The sequence below is a fragment of the Coloeus monedula genome, assembly GCF_965178545.1.
Source record: "Coloeus monedula genome assembly, chromosome: 7".
Classification (NCBI taxonomy): Eukaryota; Metazoa; Chordata; class Aves; order Passeriformes; family Corvidae; genus Coloeus; species Coloeus monedula.
Window position 1 is genome coordinate 13,494,995 of NC_138787.1, and position 19,075 is coordinate 13,514,069.

At 35.9% G+C, this 19,075-nt stretch overlaps 1 protein-coding gene across 1 annotated transcript in view; it reads right to left on the minus strand.

Moving 5' to 3' along the window:
• The window catches only part of ADAM23 (ADAM metallopeptidase domain 23), a gene marked incomplete at both ends in the record, with an annotated part of 67,918 nt that overhangs the window by 36,449 nt on the left and 12,394 nt on the right, over window positions 1-19,075 (minus strand). The window contains 6 exons of the mRNA XM_082284755.1: window positions 1,694-1,759; window positions 2,626-2,699; window positions 3,198-3,270; window positions 5,542-5,605; window positions 6,300-6,382; window positions 8,544-8,607. Of these exons, the coding sequence (XP_082140881.1) occupies window positions 1,694-1,759; window positions 2,626-2,699; window positions 3,198-3,270; window positions 5,542-5,605; window positions 6,300-6,382; window positions 8,544-8,607 (424 nt within the window). The remainder of the gene's footprint in view (window positions 1-1,693; window positions 1,760-2,625; window positions 2,700-3,197; window positions 3,271-5,541; window positions 5,606-6,299; window positions 6,383-8,543; window positions 8,608-19,075) is intronic.

Genomic DNA, 19,075 nt, shown 5'->3' on the forward strand with positions numbered 1-19,075 from the left:
GAAGGTAAAATAATGTGCTTTGGAAAATGTTCTTGGTTTTCAATAAAGTATTAAAATGCTAATATCAATAACAATACACCACATAATGTGGTTAAATACAGATCCTAAAATAAATTAATCTAAACCAGTAAAAAGTGCAACAGCCTAATTAAATATGTTGAGATATCTTTATTGCTAGAGGAAAGGAGATGTTGTGAAAATACACAGTATTAACTATTTAACACAACGATCAATGAGGTTTAAGGTACTTCTTCCAACAAAGACCTTTGCTGCAGGGGAAACCTGCCCTCTCCTGGTAAGCAGAAAACCTTGAAAGTACATTAAGTGAGCTCCTGGACTGGCAGGCTGAGACCCCTAACAGTGAACACTTCCCTAAGTATATCTACTTTATTCTTTGAAAAGAATTATTTTCTAAGTTACTGATAACTATGAAGCAAAAAATCTTGTACTCTGAAGCTCTAACAAATTAAGCGTGAGAGGAGACAACAGTTAGTGTCTGTAACAGGTGTAGTGAACACCTTTAAGCACATCAGTAATACAAGAGGCCAGGGGAAAGAGACAGACATAGGAATATTTTCTCTTCATAAGGAACACCAACCATAGACATCAAACAAGACAACAAAATGGCCATAACTTCAGTTACTGTGTTAAACAACTAACACCTGAACACTCTTAGTGTAGTTTCCTACCAGGTGGCTTTGCAAATGAAAACAGCTCAAGAAATTTCTGTCCTACATTTTCCACCCATTCAAATTCCCTCCACAGCGCTAAATTAACACAGGTAAAATACAGGTTATTTTTGCCCAGACTACTTCTATGATTTATTATACAGATGAGGGAAGGGTACATTATCTGTCTATGCAGCAATGGAACAAGTATGAATTACCGCACCCTGTTCTGATATCTTCTATATCTTGCTCTTAAATATCATCCTTCAGTGCTCACCAAAGAGCCCACAACCCCATAAAGCACTGGGAAACTTGCAGCAGGGTGAGAGATGAAAAACCTCTTTACTGGCAAATAAAGTAAGTGAAAACCTATTGTATCAGCAGACTTCAATTTAAAAAAAAAAGTCTTGCTTACAACAAATGTCACTTAGTCTGACTTTTTCCAGTCATTCCTCAAGACAAAAAGGGGAAAGAATTGGGCTTTCCTCCCCCCACCCATTCTGGGGGTTTTTTTAATGACAAACACTTTTTAATCAAACAAACAACTTACCTTGCACTTCATTATGAATCCTGTTTATAAGTACGGAATAGTCAGGAAGAACAATCAGAGTTTTGTCTATATGTTTTGCTGCATTAAAATTTAAATCAGTAAAATGAAACTCAAAGTTAACAAATTCTGATTTCTTTCCATATAACTTCAAAGATAGGATGCAATTTTAGAACATTTTGTGTGTTTGTTCTGGACATAAATGTTTTGTTGCTTTACTTCGTTGGTTATGGGCATAATAATTTATCCATGTGATACCAAAGTGTTCCAGATTCATTTTGAATATATAATTGCCACAGAAAATCTTAGGTAACATTAAGCTTCATTAGGTATTATGGCCTACAGTGTGTCTTACAGTACAAATGTTAATAGCTGCTGATAAACTAAATCCTGGGCCCAAAAATAGCTGATGCAGCACAGTGCATCAGCCTACAAATTGTCACCAAAACGAAGATCACCACTGAATTGCAATACTTACCATTTTATGGTCATTGACTATCATGAGCTCCAGATATTTCATCTCTTCAAAGACACCACGAGATAACTGAGGAATTAAAGAAATGCTTTGAGAAATTAGGAAGGTGTAGTGATTTTCAAAAATAACTGTGGCTGATTTTTATTATAGATACACATTAAAAAGACCTTGTGTAAGGTATGTAAACTGGTAAACTGGGTGAGAAATGCAAGTAGGGTAAAGAATCACAGCCCCAGTAACTTAGGCTGAAAATCTGAGGCACATCATCAAGAATGTTCAGGTTCTACTCTTTTTGGTTCAGTGCAGACAGCCCTACTGCTTCCCTCCTCCTTTTGTTATGTACTATTCACCACAGATTTAATGCGAAAGGAAGTTACTAAAAATATATACACCCTCAAAAATATGGTGTGGATTGTGCAACTCAGTGAAGAAACACAGATTAATCTTCTTTAACTCAATTATTCCCCTAACTCATACATATGCATGTGAAGATCATGAGGACTGCCCACTTACGTTCTCGCAAGAACCCAGTTCTGGGTGTCTTCATTCGGATTTTTGATTTAATCATGCTACTTAATGAGCCAAGTGACAATAAGGTCAGATATCTACAAAGTAGCAAGAGTTCATTCAAAATTATTCTTTATTTTCAAGCAGACAAAAACCTTAAAATTCTAAAATAATTTTCACTACTAAATTTTGATTTAATTGATGCATATCATTCCTGTCACTTCAGAAAGTTTATCAGCTTTCTTCTAAATATTCTATTTTTGAAGAAAAATATTGTTTTCTCATTTGATAATTGTATTATGTGACAATATTAAGCTTCTAAAAATACTTGTTTCCTAAAGCCTACGTTCTCTTGACATTAAAAAATACAAAAATTAGTGAGTTTGTGTTTATAAAGGGTCTTAACTCAGGGTCATACTTCTACTTACTGCTCTCTTTCTTCTCCGTCTCCTCAGCCACTGCAGTTCAGACAGAAAGGGCCATTCAGAACTAGAGTCAGTGTCTGTAAAAATTACAATTTAAGAATTTCATGGCATTATTTTAAACTACTTAAGTACACTGTCCAAACCAAAAGTAGATTAAGATCACCAAAATCCAAACCACCCTCACTATTCAAAAGCTCTTTTTTTAAAGTACATAAAATATATCAAAACTCAAGTAATTCAGAAATCTTAAAGCATGCAAGGAGAGGTAACCTGGGCTTAGAATATACATTTTCTTCCTTCTCATTGCCTCAATAACATTAATATCACTGATTAATTAGTGATTTTCAGAGGAAAGCTAAATAGAGGTCAGTGGATGAAAATCTTACAGCTGCTCTTTGAAAAATCTAAATTCCATCGCAATAATTGTGAAAAAAGTCAGGTATGTATCTATTTTTCAAGATTTTCTAAATAATCAGCAATTTTATAAACACTGCTAGCTTAATATTCAAATTTTCCAAGTTATATATGCAATTATTTCCAATATTTAAAAACTCATAACATAAGCAAAAACATACCAAGGTCCTGCAACTGCTTGGAGGCTTGTGTTCCATAAGTTCTTTGGATGATATGTGGTCTGCTTTTACTTTCCTGACAAGAAAAATAAGTGGCATTTTCTTCTAATTAATAATATTAAGTGAAAAAATGGCACTTCTTTCAGTATTTATAGTTTTTATTATTTTTTGTATAAAACAGGCAACCATAGTACCAATTTGGGACAGTACTAATTTGAAGCAATCTATTTGCAGTCCTGAGCAAATCATAGAGCCTCTCTGCTTCAGCAAATTGACCAGTCTACAAAACATAAGTGTCACAGATGTCTTTGAGATTACCTTAAAAAAGTCCTTTAAAAGCATTAGAGAACACAGATAATTTATTCCAATAAATCAAATTAGAAAGTCTATATCTGGTTGAAATCTTCCTCCCACAGATGAAAAGCAACTATTACTACTTATGAAAAAAATCCTATCTAATTACAGCAAGTTGCAAGAAACCAATCAATATACTATACTTAAGATGATTATTTCATCCTGTTTTATTGGTGTACTCCACACTTAAAAAGGACAAGATTTTTAATGCATATTTTCTTTAAAAGTCTGACACACCCCAAATTATCACATTTGAGTACCCACTCCAGAAAACAACTCCTTTCTCCCGTAACACCTCCTCTGCAGAGTCTGCCAAAACAAGCGACTCTTTTCAAAGGGTAGGATTCTACTGTTCTGTAACTTCCATAACAAATACATAGCACACTGAAGGACAATACCGCATATATTTACTGGATTCTGGGGGGAAGGAGAGGATGTTTTATATAGTATCTACTATAGTTAAGATTAATCAAGCTGAATAAAGTACATGCTGAAGGCTGTATTCAAGATATTTCTCTCACATACTGCAATCAAAAAATGAGCCCCCAAAAGCTCTCTGTAGCTGTATTATTTTCAGTAGTTTTGAGAAAATTAGGCGTCTCATTTGTTTTCTTATCATTTAGAGTTCAACTTGAAACCTTGAGTTGGCAAATGGTATCTTACTTTTATAACCAGAACTTTTGCTCTACTTACAATTTTTACTGAAATACCACTCAGAGAGACATCCTGGTTTCATTTGTTCACCCAAGCAAGAAAACAGTTTAGTCAAATTTTCTTCTTCTGACTATATGGATGCCCCTGTATAAATTCATGAATTTACTGAGTCTGTGTTGTCAGTTTTTAGAATTACAACCTTCATGAACATGTGCTACATCAAACACAGACGCACAGCACGTACTGTTGTTCCTGGAGGGACTTGATTCTTTTGGATGTAATATTTTGCCATGCCTCTGGAGTTTCATTTATAGTCCAATAACTGACTGCCCAAATGATACCAAGTTCTCTGAATGTTGATCCATTTTCTTTGACAGTATCAGCCAATGATTTTGCAGATCTTTATTCAGACTCTAATTTCAGCTTTACAGTCGCTAAAACATATTGGTTCTGCAGCATTAATTATTTGTCACATACTGTGCATATACTGTCATATACATACTAGAGCAAGACAAGCTTGACAACTGTGGCACAGCATCTGCAATATATCCTACAGACCAAGCAGGACACAAACCTTAAGAATTCTCTGTCTCAATGTTGCAAAATCATTTCACTGAAAATCACTCAAATATTTGAATCATTCCAAAGTTAAAAATATACCTAGTTTTACTACTGTCTGTGAAATTGTGTCAGCTGTATCAACAGCTAAAGTTTTAGAAATGGTTGCACACATGAAACACAAAAATAATAATAGCAAAATACTTGCATAAATGCAGTCCTACATGCTGATCCAGCATAATCTTCTATCTGAATATGCTGGATCACAATAATTTAAGCTATACAATGACCACTGACTTAAGACATACAAAGTGTAAGATACCCAGATGTAATTATCTACTTAATTAAACATTTTGTAGAATCATGGCAGGCCAAGAGCAATCTGATGCAACTATTTAGAGAGGAATGTATAAATGAGTTCCAGAGATCCCTTAAATAAATTTATAAACACTTTAGTTCAAGTACTAGAGCAAATTGATAAATGCTTTTTGACAGTCCATTACCATGTGTTATGGAAACAGTTTTATTTGTCTACTCCCAGCATCTAAATGATCAACAGCAAGCAGGAAACAAAAGATTAAAGAAAAGCAGAGAAAAATGGTAGGTAAATCATAATTACACATTTGCTACCTTAAACAAATTCAAATTAAGTGTTTTAAAATACTTTTCATTTCCATGTGAATGCATGAGACATATCATTCATTGGTTTATTCTAATACTTTTATTTGCTATTCCTTGAGTGCTCTTCCAAACCAAATAAATTAGACAAAAATAAACTTACTGCCGTGTGGGTCAGATCCATCGGTTCTATCAAATACAAATAAGTACTATCTTCAAACATGCCACTAGAACATGGAGAAAAAGAAGTGATATTTAGGATTACAAGGCAATCCGTTTGACTCCAGGATTTGAATTTTGGTAAGACAAAACCAAACTCAGGGCTGAAAAACTGATCAATATTTAATATATATTCATTATTACCACATGTAGCTAAAGCCAAGATTGAGGGATTTTTAAGATATCTGGCACATTTTAATGGACTAACAGTAAATGTAATGGCAATGCAATGATGAAGTACCAAAAAAGATTTGACCTTGGAAAAAGGAAGTTCTAAGACACACCCTGAGCAGGCAAAATACAATCAACAGCTGAGTTGCACTTAGCAGTAACTAATGCTAATTTCTTGTATTTTTTCCTTGTACAATCCTAACAAAAAGATCCATTTTTCTATGGCAGAATCATACATGAATACTGAGCATGCTGAAATATAATTCTTGTTTATCCTTTACCATAATAAGTCATCTGGGGAAATATTTACTTGCACTTACTAAATTCAAACGTTTGTGAGACAGAATCAAAACATGATTTCCAATGATACTAAGAAAAATTGCTAGCAGTTTGGCACAGCTGGTACTGACATTTCAAAACATCAAGAAATCTTTGAGCCTGTAGTGTTTCAGTTCCTCCCATATTAAGAGACAATATTCAAGAATAACAATTAGTTGTAGCCTTGTTTAAAAAATGAGAACATGTACTTACTGAAGTCCATTACAAGTTGAAAGAGCAACTTTGGAATCCTTGACACCTCTGATATTTCCATGGTAGTAACAATGCTCTCCCCCCTAATAATTTTTAAAAACAAACAATCACACACACAAAATTATCCTGATTTAATGTCTGTTGCTTAAAACCAATGCAAAAAAAAAAAAAAAAAATCTAACAGTAACAATACACATTTACCTCATTTAAGTAGTTTTCTTTATTGTCTATCAGCAAGAAGCTCAGCTAAACTAAAAAGAAAAAGTATTCTCAAAAAATGTTATTAAAAACCCTGAAGTGGGGTTGTTTCTCACCCATTGTTTGAAAAACCTACTATTCATCATAAAAACATTTTTAATTCTTGTGTCATGTCATTTGAACTCCAACATGCATATTGAACCCATTCTTTATGCAATTATTATAACTCAAGAAGATACAAAAAATGTAAATGCTTTTTATCTATGACAGCATTAATTCCATTTTGCATCTTATTTAATGAGTTATTCAGGTTCTGATTTAAATTCCTTACAGGTTATTGTGTATAATTAAATCAAAGTACTACACAGAAAGCAATCACTATGTGTTTACCCTTCCATCAGTGAGAATGCATAAAACATGTTTTTTAACAGCTAAACTTGATTCTCTTTCTCACACAAAACTTTTCAATATTTTTTTTCTTTAAAGATGATCATCTGAGTAAAGAAATTGCTGTTTGTTCTTCAGTCATCTTTGTAATTAACTACCTCTTTCTAGAGAACACAGTACTTTTCATTGTGATCTCACTTCTTTAGATCCACACCAGGAAACAAAACAACCTTAGGCCTAAAAAGTTTTATAAGACACTGCAAAAGACCAGGATATAGTCCTTATTTGACCTCCTACACAAATTATGTGGGGATTTGGGGTTTTTTTTTATTATCTATAATGAAGCTTTTTACAGATTAACGTGACCTCAGGAGCTCCATTATTGCTTCTAAATAAAACAATTCAGAAAACATCCCCTAGGAAGTTTGGATCAAGTTACTGCAGCATGCAAAGGTAGCCCATTTGCTGAGTCTGAAGTTCTAATATAATTTTCCAGTCAGATTCATGATTCAGCAACCGCAGTGCTCAATGCTAGTGCTGCAGCTGACAATCGCATGAGCTTGTCTAAATGCCAGAGGGAATTGTTTTCTTGCATCATTTACCATTTTTGCCTATTCTGCAGAATACTGAGTCTTAATGAAACAACTTCCTTTGTATGTAACATGAAACTATTTTTCTTCTTCAGTGGAAGAAAACAAAACAGCATATTTCAGTAATTACATTGCAATGTAATTGTTTAATTCTGCCCTAATCTGCCATGTATTATTTTGAGATTCTCTATAGCAAGGGCAAAATAATAAACCAGATATCCGATACTTGGAGAAACAACAGTCCAGAGTTTCTGAAGACATGAATACAACTGGAATGCTCTCTTGCCTCCACTCTAAATACAGATTTAATTCACACGTACTAAGTTTTCAAGAAATATTTTGGCATTTCTACCAAATATGAAAATAGTAATTCCCTGAAAATGTGGTTTATAACCTTCCTAGGAACCTTCCAGTCCTCATTTTGCTACCACAAACAAACAAAAAGACTGATCTTGTTCCTTTATAGCTGAACTACCTTGCAGAACTTCAATCTGGCTTTGGATCAATAGTCTATAGCACTGAAATCAATTTGGGAGCTAGTCTGACAAACAAAATTAATTGGATGTCTAGCAATATGCTGATTTTGTAGTAACTCCAGAGGTTAAAGTTTCAGTTAAATCTTTCATTTTCTGTGTCACTGTATAATTCTTGCAAAAAAAAGTCACTGCAAGATTATTAGGTTAGTTTAAATGTCTTACATTACCATTATTTTTTCTCCTTGCACTTTGTGCTAAGGACACATAAATAATTAATTAAGACTAATCTGATGGTGACTTCAACCCCTCCACCTCTTGTATTTTACAAGATGTAATTGTTCTGGCAGTAATGGATCACCTTCACAACTACCACCTACAAATGCCTACTCCTCACTCCAAAACACAGCTTCCCTTTTTTGTACAATTCCTCTTGTATTACTGAGATATCTGTACAAGATGAGATCACAGTTACCGTCTATGTGTGGAAAAACACTTCTGATGTTTTTAAGTCATGCAAAACATTTTTTTCTCTTTTCTATTTTCACATTTTATTGGCATTGGTCCCTCAGAAAGACAATTTAAGAACACAATACCTTAGAAAATTTTGGTTTTCCATCTTCATAGTGAATCTCCACATAATTGGAAGATAACAAGTCACTGTTAAAGAAAGGATAAATAAAGATGAGAAAAATCTGAGTACTCTCTCTACTGTTATGGGTAGGTTTGGTGGTTTTTGTCAGCATTTTCAAACTATTTTTATTTTCCTTGTATATTAGTTTAAAAAAAATCAAGCAGTTTGTGTTCAGTAAATGGTTTGATGGTACACCGGCAGTCAAAGTGGGGTACAGAAGGGGAAATTTCATTCTGCAATCTAATCCCTTGTATTTTAGCTCTACAAATAGATTACCAGCCTTCTAAATATGCAAAAAAAAAAAAAAAAAAACAACAAACACACAAAACCCCATGGTTTTAGAACTTTGCTTGCTGTCAGTAAATGTATGTTTAGTTCAGAACCATTTTCAAATAAGTTTTACATTTCATCTAAAAGTGTAAATATGTAAGGCTGAACAAATAAATACACCATTGTTATGAAGACAAGAATGTATAAACACTTTCACAAACTACAAATACTCAATTTTTTTTTCCAAAAACAGTAATGTGCCTTAAAAGAAAACACACAAAGCACAACCCAAAACACACTCCATACCACCCCTTTTCTCACTTTCACTTTTTGTTTTCAGATACATTTCTCATTCTTATTTTCTTCCTAACTCTGGCAAGAAAAATTCCTTGCATAAAAATTTTCCATAATGTGTAATTCACAGTTCAGATTTATTTTTTTTTAACTGAGCTTAGCCAGGCTGTACACATCCTGCGATAACCTCAATGCCCCATTCACATCTCACCCCATTACAATAAGGGTTGCAGCACAGTGCCCAAGGAGAGCAAAGCAATTAAAGATGTTAACTGGCGCCACCAAATATGCAAGATAAGCATTTTACTTAATGTGATCCAGAATTCTTAGCATTTTTGAAGCCTCTAATGTACCCTTACAAGTTAAAAAAAAAGGTTCATCTGCCAACCTTTTCCATTCTTTAGCTTCTCATTACTTCCAACTGCCAAGGAATTCCCTATTTGGGTAGTGTTCAAATACAGTGTCACACATGATAGGTATCTAACATAGAATACTTACGATGGAAAACTCCTATATGTATATACACATATATTACAAGTAAAAAGCAAGGATGCAGACAGTGTTTTCCAGTAGACTCTACACTTTTCTCATCCCTGACTTTCCAACATGTGTTGGGTCTGTGTGACAAGGTTTTGGTAGTGGGGGGGTATAGGAGTGGCTCTCTGAGAAGCTAGGAGCTTCCCCCATGTCCAACAGAGCTGGTGCCAGCCAGCTCCAATATGGACCTTTGGGATCTGCAGGATACAAAGCACATCAATGAAATTCTCCATGCTGAACAAATGCCCTCCAAAGAAAATTAAGGCCTGCTGTTCATGATATACTTCCCTGTGCCGGTTTGGCCAAATTTAGAAATATATCCTCTGAGAGAGGGCAGGTTAAAAACCACTCCTTCCCCACCAGGTTCAGGAAAAAAACCTTTTTCCTCGAAGGAAAGTGAAAGAGATAAAAACTATTTATTTAACAAACACACAGGAAAAGGATAATACTGCTAAATAATAAAATCTCTCGCTGTGGAGAAAAAACTTGGGAAAATGTTGGAGTCCTCCCTTCGGTCTCCCTCCTACTTGGAGCTGGGACTTGGCCCAGGGCCAGGCCCTCTGTGCTCAGTGGAAAGTCCTCCCGATGTGTTGATATTGAAGCAGTCCAGCAGAAAAAGAGGAAAAAATCAAAAATTCCAGGAAAAACAAAGTTCAACTCTCTGGAGAAAAAAAACCCAAAAAACTGGCTGAACAAGCAAGCAGGGTGCTTCTCCACTCCTCTCCCCACAGCCCAGCAGCAGCAGGAAAAAAAAAATGCAGAGAGCCAGAGTATGTTATTCTCTGTCTGTCCTTGAAAAGCACTGCTTTGAGAAGTTTGCTCAGTTTTCTCTCTCTCTGCTCAGGCTCAGTTTAAAAGCATAGAAAGGCATAAAACTAATTTCTGGGCATAGAGCAGTGACAGGGAATACAACATCAAGTCACCCCAAGATATTCCCAAATGCCACGCTGTAAACAAAATGCACCTTTAATTTGTGAAGCACCCTTTTGCCAAAGGTAACACAGTATCCACCACCTAGAAAGTGGAGTAGAAAATCTTTTATAAGACTTTTGGATTTCACAAAATTGTTTCTCACGCTAGGCTGGAACAGGGTGTTCATTACTAGTTTCTGGTCATTATTATGTTTTTAAGCTTGCCACACAATCACCAAGGTTAGGCAAGGGCATTTTTCTCTTAACATTCCCCTCACGACAAGAATTTTGAACATTCCATTGAAAAAAAGAAAAATCAGTCAGCTACTCCTTAAACTGTATGCCTCTACCTGGTTAAGTACCTGATTTTTGTCAGCTACCTTACATCAATTTTTCTTATTTCAAGTATCTGTCTAAACTAGCAAACATCCAAAAAACACCTTGCTTGCAATCACATTCAGAAACCTCTCAATGTATACTGCTAATCTGAGAGTATGTTGATCTTATTCAGAGAAAGAGGGGGAAACAGGAGAGGAACAGTTATGTTTTCACATTTTTTTCCAACACAGCTTTGCTAGTACACACAACCAGTTGCTTCTATAATAACTCTGAGTCCTGTCCTCTATATCCATATCAAAATCAGTACAAACACATCTGTAACTGTTTATAAATGGTTAGTATAGAAATGTGATATTGCAGAGAGTAGTCGAGGACTGAAAAATTCGGCAAAAGATGTTCTACTGCTGCCACAAAAAAGACAGGAAGGGTAAGGAAGTTTGTTCTATTTTTTGCTAAAACTCCAGGAATAACAACAGCTATAAAAATACACATAAAACTGCTACTGCAAATTTCCCCTACCAAAACTTTTACCTGTTATTAATGCTGAAAAATTTGTCCAAAGACATAAGAAATTATTAAAGGAAAAGGAAAACAAAAAAAGAATGCTTAACCAAAAAACTTTCAAACATTTTTTCCTACACAAAAGACATACACAGAAGAGCACTGTAATTTCGCCAGGAGGTGTGATGGGGCTCTCTATGCAAACGAAAGGCCTAGAATACACTGATTAAGAGCTCGTGTAGAAGTACAATTGCTTGAGGAGTGAGGCACAGAACTCACGCATAAAGTAGGGGTCTCCGCAGCACAAAATAACTTCTTCCTGTGTTACCATTTACAGAATTCCTAAATTTACCTCTGAAAGGCAGACCTGAGTTTTAGAAAATATCTTTGCATCTCATCTACACTGGACTGTGTTTTGCATCCAGTACAGCAAATTTATTTTTCAATACGATGAGCACCAGAAACGGTGCAAGCTTTAACTGAAACGAGTGTCAGTCATGATCACATCAGACAAAAGTCTAAATGTTTAGGTAGTGACATTAGTATGATCCTTTACAATGAACACATCAAACTGCAACATGTTGAATGAACTCATGACAAAATTATTTGTCTGCTGCATTCTTTTCTACAGTTCCTTCCACCCTGCCTTGTTTGTGTTAGATAATTTTCTTATTAAGCTGTCCTGCTCCTCGGCCCTTCTGTCCGAGTTCCACTGAGACATACAAAATAAGCAGCAAAGGGATATGCCATTCCCTGTAGGTGCTGCCTTTGAAGGCACAGGCCAGCTGTTAAAGCAAGCAGCAGATGCTTTCTGAAGAACTCACATCCACTTCTCTGGCACACACTTCACTGCTGATGTTTTCATTAGCAGGAGATCTGAAGAGAGCTGCTGGCTCACCTCAGCTGGCATCTAACTATCCTGAAGAAGAGAATTGATTTGGGTAGGAAAAGGCTATGAAATGACTAAAAGACATCTCATATACAAATAAGCAAATTAGTTTCCAGGAACCTAGTAGACAGCCTGCAGAAAATAGGAATACAGCAAGAATTACTTTTCTTGCATACTTCTACAATTATCTTTATACTAACCTATTACCAGGCAATAATTTATTAACTATTCTGAAATGTTTCAAGCTCAGTACCAGTGTCTGAGCAACCTAGTTTAGTTGAATTATTTAACAGAACACCCATCTGATGTTTCTGTCCATTTGACAGATATAGTTTAGTAGCACATAAAGATGGAAAAAACAAAGAGACCTTGCTGCAGCATTTTGTTAGATGATCAAGGCACTGTCATCTAATGCAAGGCCTATCTACAGCCTTGTTTATATTAACAGTTTCAATTATATTCAGAAGCTTTGTTGAACTCACTGTTCTTATGGGAATTTATTAAATTTCTAGTATGAATTTACATTAGTCTTTACTTGGCGGTTGTTTTTGAAGCTGCTCTGATAAGACTGTCTCCAAGGAATAAATATACTGCTAACATTCATTATTGTTTTAAAACAGAGCAAGGTTTTACTACTATTTCTTATATTATGAAGGAACTTAAAAAATCAGAACATGATACTGTGGATCAAGCAATTGCGTTTACAAGTAATTAGCAGAAACAACTGATGATGCAAACGTATAGATTAACTTTTTTATAACTATGGAATCAAAGGAAGTCCTCACTCATTTCTGCTATTAAAACCATAATGATTCTGTTACAGTAAACAGCACATTTACTTAAAAATCACTCCTTGCATGGTCCTGCTATTGTTGCTTGGTTTTGCTTCATTTGTCTCTTTGAGGCAGAGTAAAGGATGACCCAGCCACAAATTTACAAAGTGAAATTACCTACGTGATCCTCAAATAGGGAATAGGTCTCCAAAAAGGACTGACATGAAAGCATGTAATAGAATGGTTTAAAATACTCATATAGAATGCTGCAGAAAACTCTCCATATTTTTTTTCTGGATCAGTCTGCCTCCCTCAGTGCAAGAAACCCTGAGTCAGTTCAAGGGTTTCAAATTCACAATCCTTTCTCTAGCTATGTCCTCAAGCTCTCCCTTTGAGAATGGAACATGCTGTATTTTATTGGCTACTTCAGCAAGCATTTTGAAGGCAGCAGTGTGAAGAGTTCTTCAGAATATTAACAGCGTGTTGGTCAGTTTCTACTGACCAACATATTTTCATTTACAGTTATGCTGAAGATGATATCACTTTAAAAAGTGCTATGCACAAGGATATGAAAACACAAACAGCTAGGCAATATTACAGAAGATGAGTTCTATGCCATGGAAAACACTTCAGTGCAATTTGTTATGACAGAAGTTTCCTAGAAGAACAACTGATAAAATAAAAATTTCATTTAAACAACTGTCCAAATTTATTCAGTATTGCCTTTCAATTCATCCCTTTTCTTTCCTCACCAGCTTGGAAAACTTATCAGTAAGAATTTTATTAACCTGCAGTGTAAGATTAAGGGCTGCCACCAGTCTTTGCCAGAATGGTCTCATCCAATGGTAACCATATTCGCTAAAGCTTCTCTCATTTAAAGAAAGTTTTTTAGATACAAGAGAAACTTGTTTCTTCTCTTAAACACTTCACTGAATGTGCCAGATGTTCTGATACTTTGTGTCTAATGGTAACACTACTATTTAAAGCAACTCTTTCTGTGAAGAAAAAATCCAACCAGATGTGGGCGTGGAGTTTTTTCCATTATTATTTTATTTCTAATACCAAAAAAGAGTGGAATAAGCTTATTTATACTTACAGAGAGCTGACTTGAGCACCTTCAGATTAGATTAATGACTGTAGCACAATCAGAGGTACAGTCCAGCAAACTCAAAGTTCATTTTGGTTCCCTTAATCCATGCTTCCATATTGAACTATACTGTGCAACTTTAGCTCTGTCATTGAATCAAGTTAAATTCAGTCATAGAGGCTTCTAGGGGCTTGTTTGATGAACTTAATCATATGCCAGGCGTACACAGGCTTTATACTAGCTCCAAATGCAAAGATTTCAGCCTGCCTACAAAACAATCTGAGATGCCAGGAATTCACTTCAGCATAGAGATCTCACTATTGACAAACCTGGAACATACCAGAAATCAACTGAAACACCTACTGAAGTGGAAAGACATGAGTTCTTCACCATTGCCAGGGTACAGGGGTTACATGTGGGAGTAAGAACATAACCTACGGAAGGATACATCAAGTCAGACAGCTGCTTAGTGTGTTGTCTGATGGCAAACACCGCTACACGTGTAGCAATCTTTCAGGAAGCTTCTCAGCACGCAGTGATCCATGACACCAGGACTTTATAAGCCAGAGTTAGTATAATTTTTTACAATGGCTCTCAGTAGATTTCTTTTCTGTAAGTTCTTCCAATACTTTAATTCCTGTAAATAGTTTAATATGTACAGCATCCTGTAACAAAATTTACCTTTTAATTATTTTTGTGAGAAGCACCTTCTTTCAAACCTCCTACTGCATTTGATACCAGAAACTGTTACATGGGAGGGAGGAGACAACCAACATCCTCATCCTGCCACACAGAATTTTACAGCACTGTCATATTGTCACAGATGTGTATTTGTCTTCCCAAGGCTTGTTGACCCAAACAATCCACCAAACCAATGGCTGTGGTCGCATCTCAGCTGACAGACATTCAAAATCCTGTTCAGATGGATGAGAGATCCACGCTTAATTAAATCCAGGATCAGGAGTGCACAGAATAAAGCTTTCACTCCACAAGCAAGTGGTTTGACAAATGGTACTTTTTACAAGGACATGGAGATAGGACAAGGGGGAATGGCTTTAAACTGAGAGATGACAGATTTAGATGTAAGGAAGGAACTCTTTATTGTGAGGCTTGCGAGAGGTTTTCACATCTGCCTCTAGGACTCTGCGCATGGAATGCCCACTGAGACAAATGATAACTTTTAACAGGTTGCCTCCAGCTCTGGAAATAAAGCCCTGTTAGCTACAGCTGAGAAATTCAAGACTGCACTTACGGGAGGGCACACACATTGCTGTAAAATCCTAACACTGAGTTCCTTACATTTCATCTGTAACAATTTTTTTAAAGCTGACTAGTTTAACTTTTCACAGTATTATTACCACGTTTAATTTAGCTTACGTATCTTATAAGATCCATTTAATACCCTAAATGTTTAAGTGTTTATTTAAGAAAATATCATACATACTCAGTTTCCTTCTGAAACACTGTGACTAGTTTTTCCATTTTCATTAAAAAAGAATTATGAAAAAAACCCAAGAATCAAGTAGTTTCTCAAATAATTCAGTTACTGCCCTACTGTTTTTAAATTAGGCTAACATTGTAACCTCCTCTGGGACCACTCTCAGGTTAATTCAGTCCTACAGAAACATACACCACAAAGAATAAACACAATTATAAGGTTCAAACTATTAGATAAAATTTTCTGTAATGTTGGCTGCACTTCACAAAAACTGACTTTCCACAATAGTCATCATATTTTAATGTCTCAAATCTTTAAGTCATGTTACGGTCAAATGCAGTGGGATTGGGTTTTTTCAGTTCATGTCGAAGATGCCAAATATTTTTTCTATGATATCTTCATTGAAAAGAAATCCATTTCCCTGGAAACAGAGTTTCCTGGAAAGATGGACTCTTACAGAGAAAACAGAGGAAAAGCTAAAAAATATAGACTGATTTTGGTGGATTTTTTTTTCTCCCCTTCCCCAAGAATCCTAAATTTTGAGGCAAGTTATCAGTAGGAAGGGTTTTACCTTCTGCTTCTGTCCAGCTCAGTTAAATAATTCCCTATTCTTGGATGTGTCTCAGCCACCAGAGTCCCGGTGGGTGAAGGTTCCAGTATGGCCTCAGCCCCTTATGCTGGTGGAGACAACTCTGTTTAGAGACAGGTACTAGACCATGGCTGTAATCTGCCAGAAAATATAGCCAACTTCCCTCCTCACTAAAAAAGCAGCAAGTAGATATTTTTAATTCACTGATTTTGGTAGTACTGCTCTTTAATGTGTTTTAGTACTACACCAGAACATAAAACCTGCTACCTTTAAGCAGGACATTAAGAGTTACCTGCAAAACCTTTTCTCTTTCAGCAGAAGAACAGCAAGTTAAAAGCCTTTTACATGTTGCTGGAAATGAGATCATTAAAAACTAATTTGCTAGCACTTTGCAAACATTTGTTTGTGTAAATAATGCATCAATATAAAATAAGAAACTGGTCAGATATACTAGGATCATTGATTAGCCAAATATAATGCTACAACACTATTGTTTGAGGATGAAAGTGAACTTCCTGAAATAAGTGAACACTTTTAAAGGCTTTTTATAGAAATTGTTTTATGACAATGCTACATGTTACTCATTGCACAGGGAATTTATTGAGTTTGAGCAGACAATCATAGCTGAATTATAAGTCTAACTTTTCAAATGGGATTGTTACCCCACTAGTGCCCTACAATCTTCCATTTTCATACTAACAGTACTAACTGAAAACATTATTTAATCCATTACAAATTAGAAAAACTATTACTTTTTGCATCAAATTATTTCCACAATCAACATATCGGCAATTACTATACATTGTCATAGCTGGCATCACACTGACAGCCTACACTCAAACCATTGAGTGTAGCAAGGGGCAAGATGTCTAAAATTCCAGAGTAACCCACCTTGCTAAGGAGTTCAAAACTGATCTTTTTCCCTGAGTCCCCTTGTCAGAAAAAGCTACCAAAATCACCTTCAGGATAACAAAAGATATTTCATCTGGTTTAGACCTTGTGCAACTGTGAAGTTGGTTGCCCATTCAAACTCCATACAAATCTTACAGGTTAGTTGTCTCTGCACACTTGAGGGCTTGAGTGGCTCATATTTCCTTCAAGCTGTTTGTGCCATTGCACCATGGCAAGATGGAAAACAAAACAAAATTTTCTAGTAACATGCTCCATAAACTATCAGACCGTCACCTCTTTTTCTTACAAAATCTCAACAGTTATTAATGAAATTGAATATCCAATTTTCTTCACTGTCAAGTTACAATGTTTGCTGTAAAAAAAAAAAAAAGAGCATCTGCAACATAGAAGGTAGGCAATCCCAGGGTTTCCAACAGAGGTAAAGAAAACTAAAAACTAGAACCTGTTTGTATGTAACAACCATCCTTGATTTCAGCTTTAATTACTTGTAGAACACTCAAAAAACTACAGGAACAAAACCAAAATGCACAGAATACATACAGTACTGGTGGCATTAACTCACTTTAGAGCAACTGATACAATATATATTCGTCATACAAGGGTATTCCTGGATCTTGACTTCATATTCCACAAACTAGATTATTTTGGTCAAGAGCACATAACAGCTCAAGTCTGGTCCAGTTGTTCTGCCTTTGCTTCTGACCAGACATTAGCAGTATCAGTATGCCAACTAAAACTCGTTGTAACCCAACCTAATAGCAAAATGCTGCTTTTTGTTGAACACATAAACATAACTGAAACACAAGAATGGGTCTTCTTCAGATTATTGTCTATGGGTATTTACAATTTATGTTACAAGTTTTGCGACTTATAGTTTCAGAGTATTATGTCCAGTCAAAAAGTAGGACAGGTTTTTGAAGTCATTTTCTGGAGCAGAACCAGATAAACAGTCAAATGTTTATGAGTCAAAAACCACTAAGGAAGCTAGGAGAAAACCTAATGTATAGAGGCAAGCAGCAGGGAGATCAGTAAAGCATCTGAACACCCTGCACCTTGTACATATAGGCAGTAAGAACATTCCTGATGTCACAAGAGCAGAACTTCCTCATCTAGAGGTGCATAGCAAGTAAGCTCCCTCTCTCTTTTTGAAGTGACTGGCACTGCATTTCCTGATTGCTGAGAAAGCAGCCACAATTAAAAAAAAATCCATAGATTTACTTTATGAAACATTTGTTGTTAAAAATAAGCAAGGACAAACAGCAGGACTGGATGAGGGGGAATGTTGCAAGGATATGGGGAATGTCATAGGTTTGTGATGTTACTTGGATAATAGCCATTCAGCGTGAGACTCAGACAGGAAATGCAACCAAAACCCAAGTCCTAACGAACAGGAGATAAGAGTTCTGGTCTTCATTATTATCTCTGTTGGGTCACTGACCGATGGGCCTTGGAAGAAGCCAGTCGGGCATGGTCTTGAACAGGTTCAGCCAGAGCTTTAGAGCAGATAAGAAGTGGTAAACATCATTTGTTTCCCAGGAAGGAACAAACTTCTCAGGATGTCTGCCCACACTTGTGGATATGTGTAATCATTCTTATGGAACATTCAGGGGATGTGCCAAGGGTAGAGAAGGCAAACCAGGACAGAACAAGTGTCAGAAAACGGAGAGGAAGTGGCCTAAAAAGGAGTCACCAGTGTAAGCTGCAAGACAGTTGGCTTGTTTGGCACAGCCCTGCACCTGGTCACTGCTGTCTGTCCTATGTTAAGTCCTACTTGTAATATTCCCTTTGTAGCTTTGCTCTCCATTCTGCATAGGTGTGATCTGCAAGAAAACTTGAGAGTCAGCCAGCAACTATAGGGAGACCTGTATCTGGAAAGACTAAGGCCTAAGACAGTGACCAAATAAGAGACCTCAAGCCTAGGCATTAATACTGGAAGAACTTAAAGCCTGTGTTA